This window comes from Pinus tabuliformis, chromosome 9 (assembly GCF_031772625.1).
Source record: "Pinus tabuliformis cultivar Carrire ecotype Pingquan chromosome 9, CPIR1, whole genome shotgun sequence".
Taxonomy (NCBI): domain Eukaryota; kingdom Viridiplantae; phylum Streptophyta; class Pinopsida; order Pinales; family Pinaceae; genus Pinus; species Pinus tabuliformis.
In genome coordinates this window covers 39803338-39829070 of record NC_142307.1, presented here as the reverse complement: position 1 = coordinate 39829070, position 25733 = coordinate 39803338, and the positions used below count along the sequence as shown (strand labels likewise).

Genomic DNA, 25733 nt, shown 5'->3' with positions numbered 1-25733 from the left:
TGATTGTCTTCCCATGTTTTCTGAGATGTAATTGAGTTCATATCCATCCAATTGTATTATAGGCTCCTAAACCAATGGTAAGATCAGTTATATTGCGTTGGGTTTACTAAATGTGGATGTATGAGTGGTGTTAAAATTTAGATGTCATTGTTGGCAGGTTTACAAGAATAGGAATGTTGTTGCACAACTTGTTAGAAGAGCGGAGAGGGCTAGTTTTAAGGCAATTGCACTAACTGTGGACACACCTCAACTTGGGCGGAGGGAGTCTGACATTAGAAATAGGTAGTGAAAATTCATTCTATTTTAGATTTGTTGACAGGACTAGGTAGACACGTGGGATAAATCTTATATTCAGAGTATACTCCTCTTTAACGTTATGAGTTTGTACCCATGTTTTAACACTTTCTCAGCTCTCAATAAAAGTCAGAACATTGTGGAATTCTTTTAGGATCAGAAGCGACGCTAGGGTTAGAAAAATCATTTAGCACCTATAATGTATCAAACTTAAAATAAGTCAGAAGTCTCCATTTTATCTGGGATTCCTCTTTCTTCATCCCTTGTCTGACACTGAGGTATCTAATGTTCTGAAAAGTCTCATTGTGATATCCACTAACAGAAAGCACAGGTCTAAAAATTGTTTAGTTTGAGTTTGTGAGCAGGATGTGAAATGGTTCAATTTGTTTCTACATGGTTGTTTTTTATTTTTTTTACAAAGATAGTCCTTCAATTGCTTGCATATTATGAGTTTCTTATGGATTCCACAATCTCCCCTGTTTAGCTACTGTACCTTCAACTAATACATAGTCATTTGAAAAAGATGTACCTTCAGCTATCTATTTTTTCACCATCTTTATGACTGCAATCAGATTAGATAAACATTGAATAACTATAATTTTCAATTTTAGTCACCCTGTCTTGGGCCAAACTTTTGAATAGGGGAATTGACATTATTACAAAGATTTTGGTGGATGTTGTATGTATTAAGTTTCGTCCCTGTATATTGGTTGATGTACAAAGGTGGATCTGAGTACCACTGTGTTGGGAGTCAAGATATCAATGCCTATTATGATTGCTTCAATTGCCATGCAAAAGAGGGCTCATCCCGAAGGTATGCATTAGATTATTGTATTACAGTTAACATCCTATTTTGATGCATATATTTTATGAAAGTGAATCCATCATCTTTTACAGGAGAGTATGCTACTGCAAGAGCTGCTGGAACTATAATGGTTTGTGCATCGGTCTTCTCTTTGTGGGATCGATCTTTTGAATGTTTTAATTTCCTTCTAGCTATTAAGGATTTAAGAAATTATAATGATTTTGGATGTTGAAATAGTTTGTTGTGTTGATAAAAATTGAGGCTTTGACATATTTGTTGTAGACGCTTTCTTCATGGGCTACATCAAGTGTTGAAGAGGTTGCTTCAACTGGACCACGCATTCGCTTTTTTCAACTTTATGTAAGTTTATCATTTCCACCCATATGATTGTCTTCCCATGTTTCCTGAGATGTAATTGAGTTCATATCCATCCAATTGTATTATAGGCTCCTAAACCAATGGTAAGATCAGTTATTTTAGATTTGTTGACAGGACTAGATAGACACGTGGGATAAATCTTATATTCAGAGTATACTCCTCTTTAACGTTATGAGTTTGTACCCATGTTTTAACACTTTCTCAGCTCTCAATAAAAATCAGAAAATTGTGGAATTCTTTTAGGATCAGAAGCAACGCTAGGGTTAGAAAAAGCATTTATCACCTATAATGTATCAAACTTAAAATAAGTCGGAAGTCTCCATTTTATCTGGGATTCCTCTTTGTTCATCCCTTGTCTAACACTGAGGTATCTAATGTTCTGAAAAGTCTCATTGTGATATCCACTCATACATGCTAGACAGTAAGGCACACCTCTGTGTTGAGATTCAATTCTGGATCCATAATTGTTTTTGACTTCTATTGATTTTTCTTTGTCAAAAATGTAGATTCGCATTGCCTCGAATTGTGCTTCTGCTTCCCCTCAAAAGAGACCATCAATGAAGGAGGTATTGCATTTTCTAGAAAAAATGCCATCATCCACAACCGATTAACCAATTCTTTCTTCCTATGTAACATCCTTGCTTTGACATAAGTTGGACAGAGATGAGGACTTACACCCACATTCCGTATTCAACAGCTCTACTTAGACATTGACATAACTGATATAGACACCTCTATGATTGGGACTCAGACAAACTCTTCTGTCAACTCAGCTGCTTATGAAATCTCCAAAGCCTTCTTAAAAATTTCAATATTTCTACAGTTGAGGATTGTAGCAAAACTCAGGGATCATACTTAACTCCATGCTTATGAGGCATCCGCGTTCTCACAGTTTACTTGCAGCTCATTCTCAGTTTTAATGGGAAGGTGATATATGGTGTATTATTGTTGCAGTGGAAGGGGATGGATTTTAATTGCTGGTTGGACCAAAAGAAATTGATGCAAATCAATATTGAAAATTAGATTTATTGGTTTAGCTATAGTTTGCATATACAAAGAAGAAACTGCTCCTTTTTCAGGTTAGAATATTTATATATACATGTTCATCTCAGCAACAAATGATAATTTATCAAAACCATGAGAATGCTACACAACTTCCTTCATAAGCCTTCTTAGGAAGACCATGAAATAAGACAAGTGATCCTGTGCTTGTATTTGTATCTTATTCTACATAACATCTTCTTACTTAGCTGGAGAACAATTGGTTGCAGTATTTATATCAGTTTTTATGGAATGTTTCTGTTGTTATATATTGAACGGGTCCATTATACCATATTACTAGATTCTGCAGATTCTATCCCTGTTTTCTCTTCTTTAGAATATATATCAACCCTTTTGTTTTGTTTCAAGGATATGTTGCAGTTTATTTCATTTCTCTTTTATCTTTAAGATGGATATTTATCTTTTTTATCACCACATTCTCTATGGTTCATTTAAATTGGATATTTGTCATTTTGTTCACTGGGTTCTCTGTATTTTGTTATAACTAGTTATTGATAATTTTGCCCACTAAGTTCCCTGAGTTCGAGTATAATGCTTTCCTTGCTTATCAAAGAGTATTGATTCCTTTTCAATTTCAACATTTTGGATAACCAAATCCAGTTCTCTGTAATCATTGCAAAAGGGAGTCCATTATCATGTAGGGTTTGAATTGTTATTCTCCTCTTGTTGCATGCTAATCTTGATCATCTTGTTCATCTTCTAAGGTTCTTAGTGGCCTATCCTTTTCAAATCCTTTGACTAACACTATATCTCTCTAATCTTGCAGGATGGTCATCAAACTCTCCCTTTTATCTGCCATGGTTGGCCAGGATTAAAATTGCAAAGGGAGTAGCCAGAGGCCTGGCTTATTTACATGAAAGGAAGTTTGTTCATGCAAATATTAAGCCAAGCAACATCCTTCTGGGCTTTGACATGGAGCCATACATAGCAGATTTTGGGCTAGAAAAACTATTGGATACTGCCAATGTCAAGTATAGTAGCTCTGCTATCCACCGAAGGAACCTTGAAGGTATATTTTTAGGGAGCAAACGCTCGGCTCCCGCGATAGCCTGCAAACAACGTTTTAATTTAAAAGAGAATTATCATGGTAAATTGGTATAAGAATATTAGTAGAAAAAATCACCTAGTTATAAGCCTAAATATTGGCAAAGGCTAATTCTTCATGTGGCATAATCAATTAGCCATGTTATCTTGCTACATGATGCAAAAAAATGACCCATGGATCCTAATACTTTTTAGGTTTCTTTTTCAATTCAATAGGCTTTTCTTCTTCTTCTTCTTCTTCCTGAGATGGTAAAGATAATGACTCAAGAATGACTCTAAGCTTACTAGATAACGAAATTCTCAACATGCCTTGCAATTTCCACACTAGCCACTTACGGATTTTCAAACATCAATGTTTAGATAATAAATAATGGATGGGCATAAAAAAAACATAAACATTAACACCAAAAATAATAATAATCACATGAACCTACTAAGAAGGCGGAAACACATAAGATATCATCTTCACATTTGATACTTTCGAGAAAGGCAATCTTGAGTACCATGATCAAATAAAGAAACACCAGACTACGAGAGAAGTGAGTGTTAATTTTTAAAATTTTGATATAAACATTGGTTTTTAAGAGAAATTGCAATTAACATTATGTACAAATTACTGAATAAATAATTACCAATTAAACTTTTAAGTCACGTTTTAATGGGTTATATGCTTAAAATTCTAGGATTTCAATGCATATTTGTTACACCTCTATTATAGACCAAGACAAATGTAACAAATCAATGTACACTAGTTTTCACATAAGGCTTGATCATTAAAAGGACATTAAGGTTTGTACCTTTTGGGACAATTGCTAGTATAGTCAACATCAGAGAAAATACAAACGACCCACAACATGAGAGAAAATACAAATGACCTAGATCCATTAAAACCTTGAAAGTTTGTTCATGAACTCTTCGAATTTGGTATAAAATGTGTACTATATTTGAAACTTCAATTTGCCATTAAATTAACGGGACATGAATTCCCACAAAGGAGTTCAGAAATGTGCAATTAAGTTGAGCTTTCATCTTGTCATTCAATTGATGGACACTGAATATTAAATATAAGATAAATATATAGGAGTAGCATGTGAGTGTCAGTTTTATAAAGAAGATTCTTTTTATTATTAATAAAAATATAGATAGTTAGTTTCATTTTAAAGGGTTATAAATATGAGTTATAAATACAAGACTTAAAAGGTTGTAAATATTTAAAGTGTTGTAAATATGAGTTATTAATTGTTTTTACTCAAAACCTGATAAATAGCAATTTAGCAATTTCTTTTTAATTGAGTGACTCAAATTCATGTTTCTTTAGGTTGAAGGTAAAGCCACTAAAGTGGAAAAAATTGTGATGCCAATAATTAGAGGGATTGTCATCATGGGGTGATAAGAAATTTAATATTCCAAGAAGAGGAGGTAGTAGTAGATTCTAAATAAATTAGCAATGCAACAACATAAATGTTTGCAACAAATTTAGAGAGATCCACCTTGTTGAATAATGCACACACTACATGGATAATGGATTTCCGCACTTTATACCTTACACCGTTTTCTTTGCAACATCTGGTGCAAATGCTAGTATTTACTTTTTTGCAATTTAATTTTTTTCTGATTTAAATTGATGATGAGTTGATTTAATTTTCCAACAGTTTCTTAGCTAAAAAGACAATGCCAAGAAACTAATGCTAATATATTCTCATAATTTTCTCTGATGTCTTTGCATGCATCACATTCCAAAATGAAATGTTTTTGGGATTGTGTACACACCGATTCTTCCCAAGCTTCTTTAGGCCTTTTCCAACATCATTTTTCACACTGAAAATAAATTAAATTAATGTGAGTTAATTCTCCATCCAAAATTTTAAACAAATGCTTTGGCCTTTCGTTTTCGCGTGGATCAGCGACTTGCCAACAACCAAGTATGACATAAAATTTTTCCATAAAGTAGGATATCGCTCCGGATTAAATAATTGCTTTGACTTTTCCTTTTATATGCAATCAACGAGCTCCAGACAACTAATCATGACATAAAAAAATTCTATATATCAGTGGGATATCGCTCGGTATTAAGTGATGAGTTTGAGCAAATTCAGTGGAAAGTATTGAAATCCATCGTTCGTTGCTCCTATATTTCAAATTTCTCTGGTATTTCCAATAGGGAAGTTACAGTAGAGCTTTTGTTACCCTAGCTTTGTATCATAACAATGGCAAATAAATGCTGCAGCTGCTCCCGATTCTTCTCCTGCCTGTCTTGCTTTTCAAGGGGAAATGACCCTGATGCCCTTCCTCCTGTAGAAGGTACATCTTCTGATGCCCTTCCTCCTGCAGAAGGGACAGCTTGTTCTGATGTTCTTCCTCCTGCAGAAGGGACATCTTCTTCTGATGCCCTTCCTCCTGTAGAAGGGACAGCTTCTTCTGATGTTCCTGCAGTAATGGAGATTCCATCAGTTGGTAGTTCCTCATCTGCAATTGAGGAAGGAAATGTGGATGATGTGGATCTTGACGCTCTCTTGGAGCACATATCTAATCTTTTAGAGCAGATGAAGGTGACTTGTATAGCTATGTTACACGAACATATCCTTCATATTGTAACAGTAGAGGGACAACCTGTTGAAATATTAGCTAAGAGCATGATTTTCATTTGTTTCCTTTTTGTTTCAGGAGGGGACTAAATCGTCACACAAAAAGACAAAGACAGCTCAACAATATCTGCCCACAACTTCAAAAAGCTTCATTAAATTAAAGGAATTCCTGTCTGAGGCAGCAAATTTCGTTGTGCGAATTAAAACTCCTCCATAATTTCACATTCAATAGTTTTATTTAAATTCATGCTAGTACAGGTTAGTCTAAATTCTTCTTTACTTCTGTTTTACTTTTGTTTTATGAGATTCAGAAAGACATTGTTCCTGGCGACGGGATCAAGACAGTTGCTAGCGGTATCCTCCAGGGCATGGGAATGGCACACTTGGCTACTGCAGGTCTTGTTGTGGTGGTATCTATCTTGGAGAGATTCGATGAGGTTAGCGCCAACAAAACTGAGTGCCGGCGTCTTCTCCGCGAAATGATATTTTTGGCTAAACTTGTAAAGCAGTTTAAAGAACGCTCTCAGTTGAAGGAACCAATGCACGATGTGATCAGAGAAGCAACTGAATTGATCGTGGAAAGCTCCATCAACTGTCTTGCTCAGATGAAATCTTCGAAATTTTCCAAGTGAGTACTCAAAACTGTAATCGTCTTGGTCTAACGGGGTAATTATTTATATTAGATATAAATAGGAAAGCCCTCTTTGTCGGAAGCAGATGCTACAACATCCCTAAGTTATCCATGCAAGAAACTGAAACAGCAACACAAAAAACAGAGTAATCACAGCAACAGATAACAGAGTAATATGAAGCTCTGTTCATTTCATCATTGTCTAATCAGATTGTTTTTTTTGCCTGGAAAACCACAAAAATACAACTACATCGAAACTAAAAATGAGCTTCATCTAAAAGTCTCGGTTCATTCATTGTCTGTATTGACGACTCTAACTACCAGATGAGAAATGACAAAGAAATATGACAGCAGTGAATTCATTTTGTGTTTGTACATATTGTGGGCGGTAGAAGTTACACCTAGGTTCAACAATGCCCTTAATTTCTACCACTAACATATTTTATGATGTAGATCTACAGAGACTTACAGGAAAAAGAAAAGAAAAACATATATTATTTTAATGTCTATGAAGATAAAGATAGTCTATGATTTCATGATTGATGTAGCTTTTTTGGAATATGCAAGATACCTTATTGTTTTTTTGGAATTTTGACAATAAATGCAAGATAGCTTACCGTTTTTCATCTGGTTAATGTATTAGGCCATTTTTCTGTGAAGCTTCACAATAAATACTCCTATGGACAAACCCCTCACCAAATAGATTATCCCAAGAGTTAGCTGCCAGCATATCTGCATAACTTTCCTTGAAGACTTCACATTCTAAAATGAAATGTTTTTCTGTTTCCACTTTTCCAGAAGAACAAAAAAACCTACACTTATGTTGGTAAACCTTACTTCAGAACCCAGGAAAACCCTCTCCTGTGTAGTCCTAATTACAGAACAGATTTAGTTCCATCTATACAGATTGAAGCAGTTAACACTGTTCTTTGCATCAGGTGAACACCATATTGACCTGGAAGCAGTGGATCTACTAGTTCGTGAATGTTTCCAAACTCCATTAAGGGTTTGAATGTTCGGCGAAGAAGCATCAATTGGTCTTCTTCGACCACAGATCATCTCAAGCAACGGTACCCCAAATGCATAAACCTCGTTTTCTCATCAACAATCCCATCCCATACAGGAAATACTCAGGTGCAAGTACCCAAAAGCTCCGTTAGTTGAAGTTACAAATACGGAATGATGAGTCCGCTGTGGTTCAAAATCCGAGCCTAGCAAAACATTTGAACACTGTAGATCCTTTGGAATAGAATGCTCTTTTTTTCCCATATTGTGCAAACTTGAAACATTTGCCATAGTTAATTGGATAGAATTGCTGTTCATTTGTTAACGGGATAGAACCGTACTTGTTTCTAATAGGTATAAATCTGTTTAAAGTTATATCATTTCAGGTAAATAAGCAGCCTCAGCATTAATCAAACCTACTTAATATTCCTAACCATACCACTGATTTTAATTAATTAATAATTAACAAATAAATTTTTATTTTTATTTTAAATAAAATATCAAATATTTTGATTTTTTTACAAATAAATAATAAATTAATTAAATTATTTTTATATATAATATCTTTATATATATTAATAATAACATTAATTAATTAAACAAATTAAATTATATATATATTATGGACTAAGGCACTGCTCACTAGTAGTGCCTTAGTCCATCAAGGCATATACACATCGAGACTCCAAGAGGGCTGCCTCCTATTACAGCTACAAGTCACGTCTGCTACAATGAACACAGGCTCATCAACTCATCTTTGGGTAGGCCTAATTCCCGAGCTCCAATCTGCCATGCTAGAAACAACTTTAGTCCATCAAAGTGTTTCACTTCGGCACCGTCCTTCACCCAACCTTCAGCTGCTCTTTGTCCTTCAAGATAACTCGTCTAGGGCTACTTTGGGTAGTCAACGCTGCCCTCCAACCAACTCTATGACACCCAATCTCGTCATTGTCGGATATGCACCTAGGAAGTCATTACATCACCTCAGAATGTCCTCCAATTGGCTCCAATAAGTTGCACTATAATCTGATCTAAATTGGTCACTTCTTGACCCAATACACCTCTTCAAAACATTGTTGTCCACTTCTTGCACTTGCTGTCACTGTACCATGGGTTAGGGCACACAATGTTGTCCTCCACCCACACACAATCAACAATATAAGTTTGTTAAGGTTGTTGTCTTCCAAGGAGAGACTCTTCACACCTACGCTGCCCCAAATCTAGGCTTAACCCTTCAATGTTGCCCTTAGAAACAACCCAGCTACTGGCTATGGCCTGCATCCTAGCACAACAACTGCTGTAGGCTTATAGCCTCCGTCAAATCACCCCAAATAGCCCTTAACATGGCTCTGTTTTTCCTCTTAGCCCTGCGGCCTTCACTGCCTAGCCTTTCTGTACTTAGGCTACACTTGAAACAACCCTTTCAGATCTGCTTTAGCCCCTAAAACAATCCAACAAACAGTCCGAAATTATGCCCAGCAACTCAGCCTCAAACATAGGCCCTTCACGATGTTCCTTTGCCTCCTTACACGTTGTCCCAAGTCCTCTTCTACTACGGCTAGATCTCTCCAAATTTCAGAGCTCTCTTAGAGATGTATTGCCACAAGATGGATGCCTAAATGACTCCATATCACTTCATATTTATACACATATGAAGGCTCAACGTCTAACCTTGAAGTGACACATCCATTGGCTCTTTTTTACATCAAGTCGGCCTACTTCACAACCAATATTTATTATGTCAACTTCAAAAATTCATATCTCTCTAACGACAACTCGGATTCGAACGATTTTCGATGCGTTGGAATCGTTTTTCTGAGCACTATCATCCTCATCCATCACATGCCATGAATCCATCATGGGTTTGCACCAAAAACACGATGGGTGCCAAAACCCTACACTTGGATTCCAAGCCCACAAGTTGCCCTTGTGGCGCTTTGTCCTCCAAACCCTAAACCCTAGGGCTTGGAGTACCTCCCAAGCTACACAATTCAACACTCGCTCTTAGCGAGGGAGTTACTTCCAAGACTAGGAAGTATCTCGTTATCATCATCACTTCTCGCAACACTTGCCCAACTCTTGGCGCTCACAATCGCAACAATCCCTGTACGGTGAACTACGCCCTTCTCGGAAGTGTCGTTGTCACTTCCAGAAGAAACCTGCTTCTTCTTCTTATACTATAATGTCTTCCATTCTTTCCATGATTCCTTCTTGGCAGTTGTTGGAGCACCCTTGCTCACCACTAACCACGTGCTCTTCTTGGGTTCAAGAGTCTCCCTCTGAATCTGCAAGCTCCCTCTCGAACTAGACTCCTTTTGAGTCTCTGGAGCGTGGACCTTCTAAGAAAAGTGTACCTTCTTCTTGAGAACTTGTGCCTTCTCCTCTGAAGCCTGCACCTGCACTTGCACTTGCTCCTGCTTCTCTGGAACCTGCACTTGTCCCTGCTTCTTTCCATGATCCTCAGGCTTGGCAGTCAACCTATAGAGACCATGCTCTCTAACTCTGAGTATAATCCCATCGGACTTAGGGCCTCTGAGCCTGAGCCTTGCCTTTCCATCCTGGAACAAGACCTCAAACCCCTTCTTCTCCATCATCGAGATGGAGAGCACATTATGTCTGAGTCATAGTACAAAGAGTATATCCTGGACCCACATCATACATCCTGTCTCCATTCTGAATGGCACAACACCCGATCCTCGGATCTCCAATTGACTCTTGTCGCCCAACACCATGTGCAACTTCGAGTCCCATCCAGCTAGAGTCTCAAAAATATCTTGTGACCCTGTCATATGCTTCATCGCACCACTGTCCACATAACATCCATCCTCTTTGATAGTACTCTGCGAGAAATGAGAAATCATAGAAAAATCCTCCTCTTCGTCTTCCAATCTTCTAGCGAGATCATCCATCTCTGCTTTTTGGCAATAAGGGCAGCCTGCTTCCCTTTCCTTTTCTCATCATCTCCCTTCTTCTTATTTGGACATCTCGACAAAAAATGACCCATCTCGCCACAGTTGAAACACTTGATTTTACTCAAGTCCTTCTTTTTCTTACCCTTCATTCGTGATGCAAGTGCCACATCATCATCTGAAGCTTTCTACTTCAGCTGAAGATCCTCGTCTTGTAACTCTTCCTGAATGAAGTCATCCCACAGTATATCGCAGTCTGGCAGCTTCTCCCTGGAAACAATCCCTTTGATGAAGGGTTTCCATTCCTCGGTGAACCCTTTCAAGGCAATCCTTACCATATCTCCATATGAGATAGTCACACTGATGGCAACAAGCTCATCTTTGACCTGAGACAATCTCGTCAGATACGAGGTCACGCTTTCACTTTTTAACATCTTGGTGGACTTCAACTTATCCTCCAATACCAATACCCGGTTCTTGTTCTTATTCTGGAACAAATTCTGAAGAGACATCCACATCTCATGTGCGGTGTTCTTTCCAGACAAATGAGGTATTAGGGCATCCCTCACACCATCAAGAATGATCAATCTCGCCCTCGCATCCAAATCTTCCCATATTTCCAGCTCCTTAGGGTCGGTTGGCTTCTTGATCTCTTTCTCGGCAAAATCCCAGATCTTGTTGACCTGTAATATCAACTTGATCCTTTCCTTCCATGGACTATAGTTGGACAACCCCTCCAACCTGTCCTCATATTAGATACCTGCCTACAACTTCGACATTGTAGTGAACCCTTCACTCACAATGTGACCAACTCCCTCTCACACTATACTTCGTTGCGCACAACTCTGATTTACTTACTTCCAAAGTAGCTCAGACACGCTTTGATACCATGTTGAATTTCCATGACCTTGGGTCTAGGGTAGAGTCTTAAAATCACTGACGCTACCAAACCAAGAATCTCAACCATAAAACTACTTTGCACAGTGGAAATATAAAGCAGTAAATCACATATGCACAATATACACATATTTAAACAAAATTGTACAATATGTACAATCCCAATCTTCGTTATATTAAACCAAATTCTGAATAATACAACAATCTATGGTATACAAGATACAATGACAAACTTCGTTGCGCAACTTCTATGCCGTATCTTGTCATGTTGGTCCTTTGCTCCCGTAATGTTCGCTAGTAGTGCCTTAGTCCATCAAGGCATCTACACATCGAGACTCCAAGAGGGTTGCCTCCTAGCACTGCTGAAAGTCACGTCTGCTACAATAACAAGGCCTCATCAACTTCTCTCTGGGTAGGCCTAATTCTAGAGCTCCATCCTTCCACGCTAGCAACAACTTTAGTCCATCAAAGTGTTGCACTTCGGCACTGTCCTTCACCTAACCTTCAGCTGCTCTTTGTCCTTCAGGATAGCTCGTCTAGGGATACTTTGGGTAGCCAACACATTGCCCTCCAACTAGCTCTATGACACCCAATCTCGTCACTGCTGGATCTGCACCTAGGAAGACATTACATCACCTCAAAATGTCCTCCAATTGGCTCGAACAGGCTGCACTATAATCTAATCCAAACTGGTCACTTCTTGACCCAATACACCTCTTCAAAACGTTGTTGTCCACTTCTTGCACTTGTTGTCATTGTACCACTGGTTAGGGCACACAATGTTGTCCTCCACCCACACACAGTCAGCAATATAAGTCTGTTAAGGTTGTGGTTTTCCAAGGAGAGACTCTTCACACCTACGTTGCCCCAAATCTAGGCTTAACCCTTCAACGTTTCCCTTAGAAACAACCTGGATGATGGCTATGGCTTGCGGCCTAGCACAACAGTTGTTGTAGGCTTACGGCCTCCCTCAAATCACCCCAAAGAGCCCTTAACACAACTATGTTTTGTCTCTTAGCCCTGTGGCCTTCACTGTCTAGCCTTTCTGTACTTAGACCACACTTGAAACAACCCTTTCGGATATGCTTTAGCCCATAAAACAATCCAGCAAATAGTCTGAAATTATGCCTTGCAACTCAGACTAAAACACAGGCCCTTCACGATGTTCCTTTTCCTCCTTACACGTTGTTCCTTTGCCTCCTTACACGATGTCCCAAGTCCTCTTCTACTGCGGCTAGGTCTCTCCAAATTTCAGAGCTCTCTTAGAGATGTATTGCCACAATATGGATGCCTAAATGACTCCATATCACTTCATATTTATACAAATATGAAGGATCAACGTCTAACCTTGAAGTCACACGTCCATTGGCTGTCTTTTACATCAAATTAGCCTACTTGACAACCAATATTTATTATGTCAACTTCAAAAATTCATATCTCTTTAACGACAACTTGGATTTAGACGATTTTCAATGCGTTGGAATCATATTTCCGAGCACTATCATCCTCATCCATCACATGCCGTGAATCCATCATGGTTTTTCCCCAAAAACACGATGGGTGCCAAAACCCCACACTTGGGTTCTAAGCCCACAAGCTGCCCTTGTGGCGCTTTGTCCTCCAAACCCTGAACTCTAGGGCTTGGAGTACCTCCCAAGCTACACAATTCAACATATATTGCCCCTCAAAAATAACTTTGTATTCTTTTTGCTTTAATTGACCAACATTTATCAAATTATGTTTTAGACTTGGAACATAGTATACCTCTAAATTTGTCTTCGGCTCCCCCTACTTCGTCAATATGTTGACCACTCCTTTCCATCTACATCCACAGTCTTTCCAGTCCCTAATTTTACCTCTGGCTTAACCGATTCATCCATATTTGCAACCATTTTTCGTTGTCAGTCATTTGGTTAGTGCAACCATTGTCTAATAACCAAACATTATCAAAGGGTTCATGCATTGTATTACAGTCTAGGAACATGGAGTCATTATTTTATGTAGTTAAATTTTCTCTCTGCTTTCCTTGATCAACTATCATCTTCTTGCAATCACGTGCAGAGTGACCAAATTTATTACAATAATAACATCTCACCTTTGATTGTTATTGAATATTTTTCTATTACTTCCACTTTCTTGTTCTTGATCTTCTTTGCCATCTCTCTGACCACCATTCCTTTTGCCTCGACCTTTGCCTCTCGATCTACCTCTACCTCGACCTCTATCTCTTGAGATAAAAACCTGGATTTTAAAAGAAGTTTATATCGAGGAATCCTTTTTTATATTTATCCTTGCCTCATGGGATAGAAGTGATCTCATCAATTCATCAACTGACAACATTACCAAATCCTTGGCTTCTTCAATAGCTACTACTACAACATCAAATTTAGTAGACAAAAAATTGAAGACCTTTTCAATCACTATTTGAATCTCATCACCGTATATTTTTAACTGGTTTACAATGGTCAAAACTTGATTCATGGATGAATTGATATTCTTTGTTTCTTTCATTTGCAGGCTTTCAAATTCTCTCCTAATATTCCACAACTTAACACTATTTACTTTGGCCATACCTTGATAGCTCGTCGCCAATATCTCCCACGTTGTCTTTCTCGAAGTCGTGGTCATGATTTTCTAAAATATAGATTCATCCACTGCTTGTTGGATAAGTTGTAATGCATACACATTCTTCTTTTTGTTTAAACTCAATTGGTCATTTTGTGCATTTTTTAGGGTTTGTTCTACTACATGATCTACATGTTTAGCATATTCAGTCTTAATGTAATCCCAAAAGTCTTGAGCATGTAACATAGTCTCCATCTTAATAGCCCACATATCATAGTTCTTCCTTGTGAATGATGGAGGTTACAAATGGAATCTCGTTGAATCCATTCCTTTTTTTGAATTTCCTAAAAAAAATCTTGAATTATTATTTTTTGTATAAAACAAAAGTCACTTTACAAAGCTCTCCCAAAATATATTTTAGAGCACTTTTCAATATACCATAACAAGCTTTAAAAAATTGTCTCCTCAAATTACTATAAGTTCTCATACTTATGAATCTCTTTTGAATACATAAGAAAAAGTTTATACATGTTCACGTGAGCTTTCATTGACTTTTTTGAACGGTTGTTATTTTTAAGTTAGGGTCGACGCACTTTTCATTGAAGGTGCCTGCGTTGGTTTTCAAAGAAAATTGTGGAGTAAGTTTCCAACACTTGGATGCACCTGCTTGCGCTTATGAAGTGTGATGATAAGGCAGATCGACACACTATCTCTGGCTTATGATCTTATGATCGTTTCCCACGACTTTAAAAAAAATACAGTTGTCTTTTTCTTACTACTCCTAAAAAAATATAGTTGTCTTTTTCTTACTACTCCTCTTGGCTCTCTTCTCTTAGTACGGTGGCGTATATGTAGGTTTCTCACCTCTTTCTAGCTCCTCATATCTTATAACTTTTCCTTGACTTTGATACCAATATGTTGGAAAGATAGAGGAGGAAAACACAAAATTCACACACAAAAATAGTGAGTTGTTGGTCGATTACTCTATTAACCAAAAACTTGATTCCATTACAATTGAACCCAATATGATGTATTTATTCTATCTAACTAGAAACTTAACTGAAGCTCACTTGGACTAATTAAACCACACAAACTCACATTAACTTGGCTTCTCTAAATCTAGATTGAAATCAAACTAACTCACACTCTTTCTCTAGATTAATCAACATGAGGGAGTAATTACCTATTTTTAACAATATTTAATTCCAAAATCCCCTTCTCTTCCTAGTCTCTATTGCAACTTGTTCATACTCATATGTAATAACATTTTTTTATCATATTTCCTCCAAATCTTTAATCAGATCTTCAATTAACAATGCATAACTTTCTATAATGATAAATATATTCCCACACTGACTATAAAAATCACTAAACAATGTTTCACACCAGTTATGAGGACTCATTCATCTTTGTTCTCTAGCGTGGACATATACTCTGTCAATATGAGCTTAATCAACATGGGTTGTTTAAACTACACATTGGATGGTGGGGATTTGATTGCGCGGATTTTCGTTTAGGTGCGACGAAGAACCATTGGATTGAGGTGTGGTGATCGACGACCATGATTAAAGGCGACGATGGGTTATGGAGGCGCGAGGTCATGTGGACGCGGTGTTATGGGGGTTTAAGCTCTACGCTCGGGGCTTGAAGAAACAGGGGTTTATGTCGAAAATTAGAGGAAAAATGGAGGCAGCGGGGGGTGAAAGAGAGTAGGTGGAGTAAAGGAGAAGAATGAAGATGACCGTTGTGAGCTTTCTTTTGAGCATAATCAATATGGCCAAGCTTATATTCGCCCTTCAAAAGACCATAGTTATAGCAGAGCTAACAGATCCTAGCTCGGTTCTCTTTATACTTCATCCTCAAGATCAAGAACTACTAAAACTTTTAATTAAATTTCATGAATTATATGAGCTTGTAGTCCTTATCATTGTTCAAGTTCTTTCCTCCTCTAAAGATCCCAAAATGGATTCTCTTTAGAAGCCATAATCAAAAGGGTTTACTAATTTAGGATTGAGGTCATCTGTATTGGATAGAAAATCATCCCAACATGCACAAAAATGATATCAATGAATGCAAAATAATTGTAAGAAGTTGCAAAGAGCTAATTCATTTTAATAAGAAGAATTTTTCGCAAGCCTACTCTAAAATCAATGAATTGGAGCACCATTATATCATGTAGCATGTTGACGTTGTGAATTTGTTGATTCAATAGAATCAAAGGACTGATTTATTGGAAGTTGATAACTTGGTTAGAAAAATGGCATTGAATCATAAGAAAGATGATATGTCATCGGCCTCAAATGATTGGGTTGGGAATATTAGGTTGCGCACTCAATGAGGGATAGGCTTGCTTTTATAAGGAAGATAAGATAGGGTGTACACTTTTAATAATAAGATTATAGGATAGGATTTCAAAAGACTAAAAAATATACCTAAAAAAGACCAAAATGAGAATAGTGAGAGAGTAAGAATATTTAAAATGTTTTAATAGTAATTTTTTTATTGAAATATTTTAATTAAAATACAATTTATTATTTTATGCAACTTATTAATATTATAATAAGAATTGAAATAATTACACATTTTCTTTACTTTCAATTATTTTTTTCCTTTGTGGATTGGATATATATATATATATATATATATATATATATATATAGATATATATATATATAGCTTTGAAAGTTGATATAAATTATGTTATTCCACATTAATATCTAAATATTTATTTATGGTTGAGCTTTGAAAGTTGATATAAATTATGTTATTCCACATTAATATCTAACTATTTATTTATGGTTGAGAGTGAAGATTTTTTTTACATCTTTTAAGTTGTAGTGTCAACAACAAACTAAGTGAGCAATATGATTATTGATATTTTATAATGCTTTTAATTAAAACTAACCAAATAGATATATTCATTTTTGTTTTTAACAACAAACCTAATGAACATAATGAGAATGCGATAAATGATTATTGATATTTTATAATGCATTTAATTAAAACTAACCAAATAGATATATTCATTTTTGTTTTTAACAACAAACACAATGAACATAATGAGAGTTAAATAAATGATATTTATAAGGCTTTTAATTAAAACTAATCAAATAAGTATATTCATTTTTGTTTTTAATTATATTTGACATTTTTTATTATTTAAAAACTATTTTATTTTATTAAAAACAAATCCATATCAGCTCAAAATTAAATAGGCAAAAAATTATACATTTTCCTTAGACTAAAGTGTATAATACATCTTCAAAAGGTACAATATCTACTAAAGCATATAATACATCTTCAAAAGGTACAATATCTTTTAGAGTATTGAAGATATATATATTATAAATTTTATCAAGATGTTATTAACTTTGTAAATTAATAATTTTTTTTAAATCTAAAATAATAATTTAGGATAATCACAATATTAATTACAATTATTTTTTTTAAATAATATTAATAATTTTGTAAAATTCCAATCATTACAAATAAATTAGAAACCCCTAATTTAGTAACCATCATTAAGCGAAAACATTTAAATTAAAATAAAGGTTGTTGCCCACCGCTATCAATTTTGGATGTGGTGTCACTGATACGCAGATGAAGAAGTAATATAATTTATATAAGATGTTTGACAACGACACCCCATGCCTCGGTTATGCATAATTCCAAGTACATCATCAACCAATTTCACTGTGCATTATTGAAAACTACCCAAATAAACCAAAACTACAGCACCGGATATCGTAGAACTAAATAACGAACTTCATCTGTAAGTCTACTTCATTTGTTCGCTGCATTGACTGCTCTAACTACCAAAACAAGAATGACAGAGATACGACAACTAGGGCGAATTCCTTTGGTGTTTTTACAGCGTTGGGTGGCAGAAATTACACTTTATGTGGCTAACTGGGAAATGCATGGAAGGCACATGTTTAATACCCTAGAAAAGTTGTGTTTTTTTAATGGAATTTCGTCGTTGATGTGCAGGTTTTTTTCCACGTCAGCAAACAAGGGAGACCTGGAAAGTTTTACGAAGCAGCTAGATGACCAGTACAAACATATTTATGCTCAGATGGGTATTTCGTTTTTTGATATCCATGCTCAGATGGGTACGAAGGCTCCTATCTCCAGAAGATATCCGGAACATGCAGGTGAAGATATTCTTGTCATATACTGTCACTTTAAATTTATATTTATTTAAAGCGGTTATTATTAGATTCGTTTATCATTAGTAATGAAGACAATGTGTTACATTGTGGAAACAGTGGGAGTAGAGGAACCGGTCAAGGAAGTTACAGATCTTTTGGACTGGGCGAGTGAAGAAAATGCTCTCGCAATTATGTTGCATGGCTTTGGAGGGATGGGCAAGACAACCCTTGCGGATGCTGTCTTTTCACTACTCGACCTGAAAGGATGTAAATATTCCAAGGTTCAGTTGTTTAAGTATATAGGTTCGACTCCAGATATAGTAGACTTGCAGAAACAGATACTAAAAGATTTGATGGAACCTCAACACTCTATTCCAGATATTAGAACTCCTGAAGATGGACAAGCAGAACTGGGTAAAGCATTAGAGGAAGTGACAGCTTTCATTTATATTGATAACGTGTTGGGCGAGAATGAGCTTCGACAGCTTTTACCCAAGGATTTCACGAAAGCCAAGAAGTTGAGGCTGCTTCTTACCGCACGTGACAAAAATGTGCGTAGAGCATGCCCAGTGAAGATGTTCATCTATAGTATGAGTAGCATCTCATCTGCGGAAGCAATGAGATTATTAAGAAAAGAACTGTCCAATGACATGGCTGGAAATTTAACTGATACTCAACTCGACCAAATCATGAATATTTGTGGTGGAATTCCACTCATGTTAACATTAGTAACAGGGGTCATACGTTCTGAGGAGGACAAACAGCGGGCCTATGATATAGTGATGCAGGACGGACAAAAATTGAAGGGTCAAACATTTGGGGATAAGGAGCATTATCTATTTGCATACGACTCTCTTCCTGACACGTGCAAGGATCCGTTTCTTGATATCTGTTCATTTTTCAGTGGATGGGATTGGAACACAGTGGCAGATATTGTGGGAAAGACTGAGCTAGAGATACTAGAAAGGAGAGCCCTTGTCACCAAAGGCAAAGATGGGGTTGCATGTATACACGATGTCATTTCGACAATTGGTCTCCAAAAGACAGAGAAATTGAGATTCAAATTCACAAGTGCTAGTGAAGTTGAAGAGTTCTTGAATAGCAACGAAAATGAAGATAAGGTACCAAATCTTTCAAATCATATATATTTTGTTTTATACAAATATTTTTGTGTTTTTGATGACTGACTCAATTATATTCAATAATGGCTTGCAGTTCATTAAAGCGATCAAAGGCATCTGGTTGAGCGAAAACAAGGATCCATTGCATTTAAATGCATCAAAACTAGACTTAATGCATAGCTCTTTGAGAATTCTTGCACTAGGAAATTTAATAAAAGTGGCTGGTAAATGCAAGAAAGTATTTGAAAATTTGGCTTTTTTCCAAGCTGGAATTCCCCAGCTCCCCTTTGATATTTTGAAGGCAAAGAAGTTGACTTTTTTAAGCTACGAACCTGCGACTTTAGATCTACCTGAGGCAAGTCTCTTTGCATGATGAGTCCCTGTTTTTTCAATGTCCATTAATAAAAATATGATCTATGAAAGCGAAAAGATTGATTAGTTCTAATGATTTGGTTAATGTTTTTCACACAAATTATTGCATAATTTCAGATGCCCTCGAATCTCAAACATATAGAATTTCATGGAAGGCTGCATTCTGATGCTTCGGAAATCTCTTCAAGGTGTCTTAGACAGCTCCATAACTTGCGAATACTAAGGTTAATCAGCTTTGTTGAGATGAGAAAACTACCCGAAGAATTGGGTGATCTAGTAAAGGGTTTGGAAGAACTCTCTCTTTCATCTTGTGAATCTCTGGAGGAACTACCAGGATCAACTTCAAACCTTCAATCTTTAAAGGTATTGAAAATGGATCATTGTTCAAACTTGAAGCAATTGCCAGAGGGATTTTCAAAGCTTCAATCTTTAGAAGTGCTGAGAATGGATTATTGTTCAAGTTTGGAGCAATTGACAGAAGACTTTGGAGCATTAAAATCTCTGCAAGAACTCAATTTAGAGAGTTGCACGGATCTGCAAGTGCTTCCTAAGAATTTTGAAAAACTTTCATCATTGAAATTATTGAATTTGTCCTCATGCACAAGCCTAGAAGAACTCCCTCATGGGTTAGGAAACTTGACATCCCTTGTTACGTTGGATTTGAACAAGTGTGATAAGCTAAGGAGTATTCCAGAAAGCATTGGACAATTGCAGTCGCTGTCATCCTCAATGGATATGTCATATTGTTCTAGTTTAACAGAGCTACCGGATGCGTTTTGCAACCTCTCCTTTATCACACACCTTGCTTTGGACCGGTGTAAGAGTTTGCGTAAGCTTCCAGATCAATTTGGGAAATTAGCAAGTTTAAGAGTGCTGAACTTACAAGGATGTACGAGTCTGGAGAAGCTTCCTGAAGGTTTCGGTCTTCTAGTGTTTTTGGAGGACTTGAACTTAGAAAAATGTGAAAAGCTTGGAGAATTATGTAATGACTTCCCTTGCCTCTCATCATTGCGAATTATGTACCTGAATAACTGTCGATGTTTAAAGAAGCTCCCTGAAGATTTCGATCGCCTCGTCGCATTGCAACAGCTACACTTGTGTGGCTGCGAGTCCTTGGAAAACCTCCCTGAAGGTTTCCATTGCCTCCCCTCTTTGCAAATGTTGCATCTACATCATTGTCCCGTGATGGAAGGGAAATATATGGACAGTGTGATAAAGATAAAAAAATTACAAAGTGTGTATATTGAAGGAAGCCCATTGTTGCTGAAGAGATGGGCAGAAATTCAAAGAGAAGGCGATCAATCATGGCCTTTTGCAGTGCATACAGGGCAGGTGAACATATCATCCATATTTATCATACAATACATTATGTATCAATTCTTACCTTATGTCAAAATTTTATGATAGAATATATATGGACTATGTCGTTTTACCTTTTTCACTCACTTTATATTTCTCTTCAGGATTTGTCAGAAGAGGAGGCGACCAATATGCAAAAGAAATTTTTATCAGATTTAGATGGCCTTCTCACTCCTGGAAAAGGGGAGCCGTTCCATCTATCTAATTGTCCTCCAAACACCTCCATACTTATTGTGTTGGATAACCGTCCAATTTTCAATTCTGACCAGCTTTGGCCTCTAATTGAGGAGACGTTAAATGACATCCAAATAAAATTTGAAATTGTTTATATTGGCAAACATTTTGACAAGTTGCCTATGAAAGTTAAAAACAAAATTTTGGGTTATGCTCTTTTTAACTCGCAGGTCATAGCATTGCTTGGTAATTTTCGTAGAGCATCACAGTTAGAGATAGCGCCAGACTCAGAGTCAGATTCAGATGATGAGGACGAGGACGTTGACATAGTTTATAGGCAATGGAGTGCTATGATTGTGGGAGACGGGAAGGATGGTAGATACCTTTCAGGTTGGAAATGCTTGTCAAAACGTCAAATGGAGGAATTTGTAGTGGCTAAATGTGGAAAATTCCTTAGGCTGAAGCAACTTGCAGAGACAAATCAAGAGAGCAATATAGAAATTTTAAGAGAAATGTTTGCAACTAGAGAAGAGGAAAGCACTGATCATATCTTTCAAAAGAATTGTGCATCACATAAGGTATTCAAGTTCCAATTTCCGTCAAAAGTGTTTCATATATAAAATTTCTTTGTTAATATAACGCATTTCGTTTTATTGATTATCATTTTTTTTTTATGTGATCCTGGTAGGCTCGAAGTGAAGACTCCAAAACTTTTACCTGTGGAATAGATGAATTGAAAGGAAAAACAATTATATTAGACATCAGACATGTTGAAGTGTGTTATGATGTTCGTCTGGAATCTCTCACTGAAATGTATATTACAGCTAAAGAGAGACTGGACTTTGAAATTATATCAATTCCAATTCTACAACCAAGTACAAAAGGTGATGTATTGGATATGGTTCAGCATTTTTCATCGGAAGTTCCTTGGTTGGTACTCCAAAAGCCATGGACGATAGCAACAGCAGTGAAGTATTTTCTCTTGAAACAGTGCTTATGGAAAGAGGGTGAGCAATTGGGACAAGAAGATGAGGAATTGGAAGCATATTATCCTAGTATAATATGGATACTTGAATCCAATGGAAGAGTTACAAATTACAAGCATTTTGTAATCCCTATGTTGGACAGGTGGGGTGCAAAATGTTATCCTTTTGAAGATGGAAAAATTAAAGAATTAAGAAAGGAAGAATGGGAAAAACAGAAGAATATGTCCAGTTTAGAGTTCCTATTCACGCATTTGGAAAAGGTATCAGAGCAGGTCAGTAATTCTTCTGGTTTCTTTTTTATGTTTTTACACAACTATATAAAGTCAATGGGAAATTGATGAATATATGAGATGTGGAAAAGGTATCAAAGCAGGTCAGTAATTCTTCTCTCTTTCATTTTTATGTTTTTAGACATTGATAATAAATTAAAGGAAATTGATGAATAAATGACATGAGTAGTTCTGAGTTCTAGTTTTGCTTTTGTTATTGTTGGTGAAAAGGTGAAAGAGATACTACTTCAAAGAAAAATGATATGCTTATATGGAGGGGATCAGAGGATGAACGAGTCTACATGTTCCACAATAACAGAGTTGAGGAATATGATTCACATCATCTATATTCCTACTTATTATTGCAGAGACAAAGAAAAGTTACGACTCACTCACGCCACTTCCGTTAAGTATTGTCGTTTAAAAAAGCCAGATATGTCACAAGTTAGGAAGGAAGGAGTACCTCTTTTAAGTCTATCAGAACATGAAGCTATGAGATTTTGGACGCGCCTTTCCTCTTTAAAGAAAGAAATATATGAAATGGATGACTGCACCATGCAATTGGATGGATTGGAAAAGCTGTTAGATTCTTTTCAAAGGTGGAATTCATGGATGACATTATTGGACAAAGCTGGAGAAATAGTTACAGACAGGAGAAAAGAAATCGTCCATAATCTAATAGTAGGAGACATCAGTGAAGATAAAGAAAAGGAATTATTGCTACAGGAATTTCTTCATATGTTTAAACAAGAAGACCGCAATGAAGAAGGAAGGTATTAATGCATAACAAAATTGCAATCCATCCTTAATTTTAGTATAATATAATCATTATTGATTCCAATTTATGTGTTAGAAAGAGAATTGCATGTTTCATTACTATTTCAGGTATTCTAATTATTTATTTCAAATAAAATGTCTTGCTTGCCCTCTTTACGTGCTTTACGTTATTGGAAGGTATAGAAGGCCCGTCTCCACTTTTATGTTGAAATTAGAGCTCCGCAAAAATAGTTGTATTGGCCTCATGTTATTAAGTCGACTGGTATAAATTATATTATTTTCTTGATGGAAGGTTTTCAGAAGAGCCGATGGACAAGGAAGAGCAGCATAAATTTCAGGCAAAAATAGAACTGTGCAACTCAGTGGCAGATTCAATCCCCGGAGAACTTCAAGGTGAAAGTGGCATTCCCTCTGCCAAAGCTTCTCCAACTGCAGGACAAGAAGAATACATGACATCAGCATCTTCTTCTGCTCCAAATGCTTGACACGATAATCATGACTTCCAACCCATTAAAACTCCATCACCTGTCTCCTCTTTAAGAATGAAGAAGGCGGCTCCTCTTCTTCAAGGCATGCCCCCTCCTCTGGATGATCAGAATAATTTGTGTTCATATAAGTTGTAATTTATTAGAAAACTATATTGTAATTGGAGTAGGATGGCGTGAATTCCTCAATGATGGTAAATGGATGGATGGATATAATATTTTGGCGGGCCTCAGGTTATTGAAATTGAAAATACTTATAATATTACGTTTTAACCTCTCCGGTACTCTTGTGCGTTTTGTACTCTCAATCTCACATTCCAAATCCACATCTTTAAATCCATGTTGGCTTTCAGGGCTAGTTACAAATCTTTCTGAAGATGGATGAATCATTTCATTGAATAGAAACTCGGACTATCAAAATTTTGAAACTTAAACTCTGATTTTAGTCCAGTAGCTTACGTTTTTTGCAAAATCCAATAAACTTACCCATATTTCAACAATCTTAAAGATTTACTTGAACCACATTTATATGTTGGCTCGCACTTTTTTCTAAATGTACGTTAGGAATATGATTAACCTTATGCTAACATTTATGTTTTCGGAATACAATTGATGAAAAATTTGTGAATATCTATTACAAATTATTCATTGATAGCATTCTTCTGCATTTACGTCACTGTCAGCTTATAACACGTATAATGTCACAGGTATTATTGATATTTCCTCTATCCAGTCATCAATATAATTCATTTCAAACATTAATATAATATAATTGGCCCCGCTAACGAAATCTGTAGAGACTAAAATACTTCCAAAGTTGTTTTGTTGATCCCATGTAAGTGAACACATCACAAATTGGACGCGGGAATTGGCCGATTATAAATATAAAAAACAACTATTTCTATTGGTTGATTGGCAATAAGTGGTGGAGCCCATTATGTGAAGTGCTCCCATTATGTCAGAATTGAGCAAATCTTATTACACAACTCTCTCTTAACAATTATTTGTTTCAAGTTTTATCATATGAGGTCTTCTATTTTGCAACAAATGCTTCATTATGATTTGATTGGAAGAACTTTCTCAATAGCCGTGTTTATGTTTATAATTTTTGCAAGATAGTAAATAGGAATATATTTTTGCATATCATTCTCCAGGTGCCTACTTGAGGCCACAAAGAGACTTCTTGAGTTAACAAACTAAAGTTGAATTCTTTACTTTCCCTTGTGGTTGTTCCATGCAAATTTCCTCTTTGAGATAACCATGGAGAAATGTATTCTTCACATCCATGTTGTGAACTTCCCACCTTCTTGTTATTGCAATGGCAAGAGCTAGCTGAGTAGAGTCCATTGTGGTCACTGGAGCAGAAGTTTCATTATAATTGATGCCATGAACCTATTGAAATACTTTGGACAACAATGATGCTTTATATCTACTCATAATTCTATTTGATACTTTTTTTCCTATAGACCCACTTGCATTTGACAACTTTATGAGTTGAAGGGAGTGGAACCAAGTTCCAAATTTGATTGTTAATGAGGGAGTTGTACTCCTTGTCTATATTTTCTTCGTAGAAAGAATTCCCTACAGGTTCTACATAGTTCTAGGGTTCAAATGCTATAACCATGTAAAAATGCATCTGCATAATTGGTTTTTTAGTTGTATGAGGTGCTTCTTCAAATTGAGATATCGTGGTAGGATCACCCAAGACATCACTCATGAGATGTCATTTATATGTCAAAAGTGGTGGAAAATACAAACCTTGACATGCATTCTAGTGCTATTCTAAATCAACTTCAAAACTCAGAATTGAAATTATATGACATGAATGATAGGATGTGCCATCTCTTAGGTCTTCTATAGGAGA

At 36.3% G+C, this 25733-nt stretch overlaps 2 protein-coding genes across 2 annotated transcripts; both read left to right on the top strand.

The window, feature by feature from the left end:
• The first annotated feature begins 5623 nt into the window (after positions 1-5623).
• Positions 5624-24282, top strand: LOC149147044 (uncharacterized). The gene is made up of 9 exons (XM_089439453.1): positions 5624-6132; positions 6248-6361; positions 6480-6796; positions 18166-18329; positions 18444-19447; positions 21583-21930; positions 22041-22610; positions 22839-23380; positions 23677-24282. Exons 1-9 carry the CDS (start codon positions 5791-5793, stop codon positions 23867-23869), a joined length of 3594 nt encoding a protein of 1197 aa, XP_089295579.1. The 5' UTR covers positions 5624-5790; the 3' UTR covers positions 23870-24282.
• On the top strand, positions 19823-21460 carry LOC149147045 (uncharacterized). The gene is made up of 3 exons (XM_089438999.1): positions 19823-21151; positions 21283-21368; positions 21448-21460. Exons 1-3 carry the CDS (start codon positions 19937-19939, stop codon positions 21458-21460), a joined length of 1314 nt encoding a protein of 437 aa, XP_089295125.1. The 5' UTR covers positions 19823-19936.
• Positions 24283-25733: the final 1451 nt, after the last annotated feature.